Source organism: Physella acuta, unplaced genomic scaffold, assembly GCF_028476545.2.
Source record: "Physella acuta isolate Inbredline_101_S28 unplaced genomic scaffold, ASM2847654v3 ptg001635l, whole genome shotgun sequence".
Taxonomy (NCBI): domain Eukaryota; kingdom Metazoa; phylum Mollusca; class Gastropoda; family Physidae; genus Physella; species Physella acuta.
In genome coordinates, this window is record NW_026733149.1 from 60268 (window position 1) to 67500 (window position 7233).

Here is a 7233-nt window from a genome sequence, read left to right on the forward strand (position 1 = left end):
TTTTTATGTATGTATATATTTGGTATAGTGATATTTATGTATTTGGTATATAGTGTTATCTTTGTGTATGTATATATTTGGTGTATTGTGATATTTTTGTGTATTTATGAATTTGGTTTAGAGTGTTATTTTTATGTATTTATTTATTTATTGTATAGTGTTATTTTTGTGTAATTATTTATTTATTGTGTATAGTGATATTTTTGTGTATTTATTTATTTGGTGTATAGCGTTATTTTGTCAATGTATTTCTTCGATGTATTAAGAAACCTTATTGATGTGGTGTAACATTAACAGAAATTACCTAATTACAAACGGTATAACATAGGCCGACATGTAATAAAAAGTGGACCATTACTGCATGATAACCACAGAACAGACCTCAGTTATTATATTTACTTATAATCATCTTTTTCAGACTTGAATGGCTTATTTTCTGGATTACGTGAGTAAAAATACGTGTTTATATATTTATATACTTTATGGAAAGCATATTATTTTATATATACATATATTAGCTACACATCTGTACTTGTGTTAAGAAGAGCAAAGAAAACAACAACTGTAAATACAACGCAGCCGATTTTTTATTTGAAGGTGAAAATTTTTAATGGAAGCAAAGAACAAAGCAGAAAATAAGCACCAAGTTTATACAATACAGTTATATACGATTATTTCCTAGTAAAATATTTTATAGAATAGTAATTTATTTTACATTTGTTTAATCTCTTCATTATTAAATATACTATCCGTCCCGGCCAGGCCCTGCACTGGCCCCTGTGAAAAACCTATCCGTAAAGAACCGTGACTTGTGTGTTTTTTATGCAGCATATACCCGGTATTGCTCTGGTTTAGGAAATATATTACTTTTCCAATTAAATGTCTATATGCAAATATGGACGTATAATCCTAAACCTAACCGTAAACTTAACCCAAACCACAACCAAACACAACAACAACTAAAACAAAATAAAAACACAAATGCAAACACAAACGCTAATACAAATGCAAACCAAAACACAAACCCAAACATAAAAGCAAACACAAACAAAAAATCAAACGCAATCGAGAACACTAACAAAAACACAAACATCAATGTAACACATACATCAACGTAAATATTAACTCAAACACAAACTTAAACACAAAGGCAAACTCGAACAAAAACACAAGCTGAAACACAGAAGCATACGCAAACAAAAACACAAACGTAACACAGTTAAAAAAGCAAACATAAACATTAACGCAAACGCAATCATAAAACAAACGCAAACAGAACCGCTAACGCAAATATAATTATTAAAACAAACATTTAAATAAACTGTTATTTTATTTATTCATTTTTACTTTCTCGTATACGAAGTAAAAATGAAGTATTGTAATCATGCGAAAATTCGAAATGTTCAAAAATCTGGACGTTTTACTCCTTCCTGAGTCGGAAAAACTGTTTTGCAATTTTGTCCGCATGTCTGTGTATGTGTGTGTATCAACTTTTCAGCAATTTCCGATAACCGGAAGTGGAGCTTATTTTTCTTTTGATTTTTCTAAAGCCTATAACTTAAGTACTGTTTCAGATAGATAGACGAAATTTCACATATAAGTGAAAGATCTATTTCTCCGCCTTCTTTCTAATTTTGAGTAATTTCCTTTGACCGGAAATAGTGCTTTACACTATTTGTAATTTAAAAAAAACGCATATGAAATAAAAAAGCAATAATATACCACACTATTACACACATATTGTTTGCTGTTTAATTGGTGCGCATTGTTTTATACGAGATTCTATTCCATTATTAAAAGTTGAAGTTATTAAAAATTGATAAAAAATCATGTCTTTATCCCGAGTTGCATTCCCCGTAGTGTTATATAGGAATATTCGAGTAAATTTAGGGGGGGGGGAATCGCTCTAGCTTTATTTTATAATTAAGATATGTATTTGGTACAATGGTACGTAATTTGTATACTTTTTTTCAAACAAAATTGGAACCTTTGTAAAGAGTAATTGATTCATTTTAAATTCGTTCTTTTCACGTTATGTCAATCAAAATTATTAGTTAAAAAATAAAAACTTAGTTTAAAAATTATCAATGTAGAGTTTTTTTAATCATCCATTTCGATTTTATTTAAAAAGTAATCACTTTAAGAGTATTACTCTACGGCGATCAAGTTTTTTTTACTATATGCATGTCTTCCACGGGTCCGCCTTATATATACAGAGACACTGAGTCCATTTTAGCTTTATACAAACTAGCGGTCGCGGCCAGGCCCTGAACTTGAAAAACCTAAACGTAAAGTACCATGACGTGTGTGTTTATTAAGCAGCATATACCCGGCATGGCCGTTTGATAAAAGAACACATAACCATAAACCTAACTCTAACTTTAAACAAAACCACAACCAACCAAATCCAAAGCACAAACGTAAACACAAACACAAACGCAAGCGCTAACACAAATCCAAACACAAACAAAAGCAAACGCTAAAAAACCGGGAGTGATCTCCCCTAAACTTTCTCGAATATTTTTATATAAAATAACAGGGGATGGGAACTCGGGCTATAGACATGATTTTTAATCCATTTTAAATACTTAAAGTTTTAAAAATAGAATAAAATCTCGTAGACAAATTAATTGCACACCAAGTGAACGCGAAATAAAAAAAGCGCATAATAGTGCGCAATATTATTAGTACTTTTAAAATTTACATTAGTTTTTTGAGAAATCGGAAGTAGCGTAAATTACTACTTCCGGTCAACGGAAATTACTCAAAATTTAACAGAAGGTAGAGAATTAGATCTTTTACTTACATGTGAAATTTCATTTATCTATCTGAAATAGTACTCAAGTTATAGGCTTTTGAAAAATTCAAAGTAGAAAAAGTACCACTTCCGGTTGTCGGAAATCGCTCAAAAGTTGATACGGATCTACGATTTTGATATAATACTTATATATGAAATTTCATCAACCTAGCTGTAACGGTACTCAAGTTATCGTGTTTACACACGGACACACACACAGACACACAGACACACACACACACAGACATACGGACAAGATTGCAAAATTATGTTTTTCCGTATCAGTGAGGTGTAAAACGTCGAGATTTGTAAAAATCTCGATTTTTTTTTTTGCACGATTACAATACTTTCTCTATACTACGTATATACGAGAAAGTAAAAAACGCAAACACAAACATAAAGCACAAAACATAAATGCAAACGCAAATATAAACGCAAACCTAAACGAAACAATGATGCGGAACATAAACACAAATTTATATGCTAACATAAACGCATAGTACTCACATTATAGCCCGGTGCGCCAAATCGCACCCTGTCGGGACGCCGGTGCAACCACCTGATTCAACTAAGTAAACGACTATAATACCCCATTTTATCCATAGTCTATTGAACTCGCTAACCCAAACGTAAGTGCCAAAGCGCTAACGGGAATGCCCGGGGCGCCAAATAGTACGCTGTCGGATGCCCGGATTTGATTTAGTGTTAGTGAAGGAGTGTAGTAACCCTTCTTATCCATAGTCTATCGCTCCATTTAAATCGAACGTAGGCGCCATAGCGCTACATGATGCCCCGGGGCGCCAAATAGCACCCTGTCGGGGCGCCAGTGGACACCCTGGATACGATTTAGTGAACGACTATAGTAACTCCTTTTATTTAAAACAAATGTATACACCTTAGCACTCACATGATAGCCCAGGGCTCCAAATCGCACCTTGCAGGGGTACAGGCGGACGCACCTGATTCTATTTAGTGAAGGACTATAATAACCCCAGCTTGTCCGCAAACGGAAAGATTGAAGTGGCCATATAGGACATTTAGGAACTGCTTCTACACTGTTATTGATTAAAAATAATAATTAGTAAACAGTACGTTCAGTGTATAATAAAATACTTAAAAAAAACTTTAAAAAAAACCACGTTTTTCTTGTGGACTAAAAAGTAGAAAATAAATTTTCATACATTTGATGACCAACAACGTGGGTACGTTCACCATCAAATTTCCCGACCCATCTGCCCGGCCCACGTTTTTTGTCATCAAATAGATGAAAATTTATTTTCTACTTTTTAGTCCACAAGAAAAACGTGGTTTTTTTTAAAGTTTTTTTTAAGTATTTTATTTTCTCCTTTTTAGTCCGTTGCTACACATGAAAAACGTGGTTTTTAAGAAAGTTTTTTATATAGTTTATTTTCTACTTTATCTAATGACTTGATTAAGTATGACTTGACTAAGTGTTTATAAATACACGGACTAAAAATCTTGAGCGACCAGGATTCGAACCTGGGTTGTCGCGGCCACAACGCGAAGTACTAACCGCTATACGATCACGGCCAGCGCGCTCACATCGATTGGGGCCGAAGTAACTGTGTCAATAGGCCTCCAGTCTTGTCGGTATCTTTAGAAATCATGTCCTCAATTTTATGGTCCTTGGGGCGTAATTAAATTAAGCTAATTACGGTCTCTAATTGCTAGTTTTTATGATTGCATCTGAAATTGTTAGGCGAAAGTAGCCTACATGCCAAATTTCAGATCTCTAGAGCAATCAGAAGTGGGCTAATTTTCGATGTCAATTTTAACAACAAACATCCAAACAAACAAACGCGAAGCTGAGTTAAGAAAAACGTGTTAAAATAAATAAAAGGCAGTATTTTAAATACCCGTGTTTTACCTACAACATAGCACTTTATCAATCCATGCTAATTATAAAACCATTTCTTTCCAACACCCAAACAAATTAATAAAAAGTATGTTTTTTTAAAAGGGAAGTACTTTTTTTTCCTTGTGATCTATCAACGAAAGTAGACCTAATTGGTACTAAAGGAACAAAGGGATGTAATTTGTACCCTTTTTAAAGTTTTGTGAAGGATGATACATTTTCCATGACTTTGTTTATTCCTTATGACGTTAATTAATGGTTAGTTAGGAAAATAAAACTTGTTTTACAAAAGTTTTTACAAAAGCCTTTCAATATTATTTTTTAAACCATATATTTATATAATAAATGCTTTAAGAATATTATATTACGGCGATCTAGTAGAGTATTTTTTACTACATGCATGCCTTCACGGATCTGACACATAACAGAGTCCGTTTCAACTTTATATATAGATCTATATATTAGAATTAGATAATAATAGTTGCGTTATTCTGTCTTTCTGTCTGTTCTGAACGCTATAGAGAAAACACAAGAAAAGTGAAGACTTTCACAGTCGACGAAAAACGAAACTTTCCACGAAGTCACTTGTAACACATAAAATTTTTTCAAAACGAAACATGTTCAGTTCTAAAGCCGGAAAACTACACACAATAAAATGACGTCATTGATTCTATAGTAAGCATATAATTAAAAATCCAATGCCGAAAAAATACACAGTAATAAATGACGTCATCTGTACTTGCTAATACAGACACTAACATTACCGCCTAATTTATGTGTCTGATATTAAAAGCGAACTGCATGTAGAGTTTCTTTCTGGCATTTCTTTGGGTATGGCGGGAAGGTGGGAGGGGGGGGTTAATTGATAGATGGGTAATTGCTCGAAAGGGGAGGGGGGGGGGGGGGTAGTGGCGCGAGAGATGTCCGGGGGGGGGGTATTCGATCAGGGGGTGGGGGGACTTTTCTTGACACACTTTCACGCTCGCAGACTGTTGTATTACACTATAAAAAATGTAGCATTGATCAGCAGAAGTCACCTCCAAGCATCGATTGATTTGTTGATTTGCAATTTTCCAATGTGGTGTCACCTCAGTCTACTTTGGTGAATGGTGTATTTTGTTCTGATCAGTATATTTTATTGATAACAGCTGCAGTTGGTGTTACAGACACCCCCTTACACACACACACACTACTATTTTGACTAAGGCATCAGTTTACGAACATATATTACTCGACCTATTAATTCAAGTTTAATAAAATTTGTTTTCATAGACAACTATTTAACGTTGTGTCGTCTCGTCTTTGATTGACATAAGAAACTTTTCCTCAAATCTATACTCCACAATTTCAGAAAACAAATGCATGTACAAGTCAAAACTCTACAATTTCAGAAAACAAATGCATGTACAAGTCAAAACTCTACAATTTCAGAAAACAAATGCATGTACAAGTCAAAACTCTACAATTTCAGAAAACAAATGCATGTACAAGACAAAACTCTACAATTTCAGAAAACAAATGCATGTACAAGTCAAAACTCTACAACCAAGGGGAGAAGTGGCAAGATGGCTGTGAGTACGAATGTGTCTGCACGGACGCTCAACACGGCAAATTTGAATGTACCTCACAGTAAGAAGTCTCGGTCTCTCTGTCTTATGTCCAAATATATCGGCTCCTGACGCACTGATAGATAATGTAGTACATTATGACACAAAATCTATAATTTATCCATTAACCACATTCACATATTGACAACTTGAGATTGTAAAAAATAGAAACATCCAGAATCTGATATGCAGATAAATTATTGAGTTTGGAATAATAATAATAAAAGATATGATGTGTATCCAAATAATAAAAGATATGATGACATGTGTGAACTGTTCTCTGGCAGGTGTGATCTGTACCACCACGTGCCACCCTACTGCACGCTGATACACAGGGAGGGTGAGTGCTGTCTAGAACCAGTCTGCCATTTTGAATCAACGACAAACACGTTCACCGTCACATCACCCGGCGTCAATGCTGATGGACAAAGTAAGTTTCTCAACCGTCCAAAGAACTTTATGCTTACAGCACATGGTGTTTACAACATTTAGCGAGACATTGTATCTGACCTCTGACCTTCAAACCTAGGTGTGTGTGAGTACAACGGGAGACAGTACCTACAAAATCAGTTTATTGACAACGGCTGTACCAGTCAGTGCACGTGCATCGATGCTATTAAAGGAACCATCTCCTGTATGGACACGTATGTAGAATTTTACATTCACAATATAATCTCCTTCACACCACACACATATCGCATGACACACACATATGACATGACACACATAAAACACCACACACATATCACCACACACATATCACACCACACACATATCACATGACACACATATCACATGACACACTGATCACATGACACACTGATCACACCACACACATATCAATCACATGACACACATATAACACCATATACATATGTAAGTCCAGACAGGGATGTCTAATCTAATCCCTGGGATTATATTCAACTTATTCTAATCCCTGAGATTATATTCAA

General features: G+C 34.5%; 1 protein-coding gene across 1 annotated transcript in view; it reads left to right on the plus strand.

The window, feature by feature from the left end:
* The window catches only part of LOC131929465 (uncharacterized), an 81569-nt gene that overhangs the window by 34876 nt on the left and 39460 nt on the right, over positions 1 to 7233 (plus strand). Inside the window, exons 13-16 of the mRNA XM_059285694.1 lie at positions 419 to 445; positions 6185 to 6302; positions 6568 to 6710; positions 6810 to 6924. Of these exons, the coding sequence (XP_059141677.1) occupies positions 419 to 445; positions 6185 to 6302; positions 6568 to 6710; positions 6810 to 6924 (403 nt within the window). The remainder of the gene's footprint in view (positions 1 to 418; positions 446 to 6184; positions 6303 to 6567; positions 6711 to 6809; positions 6925 to 7233) is intronic.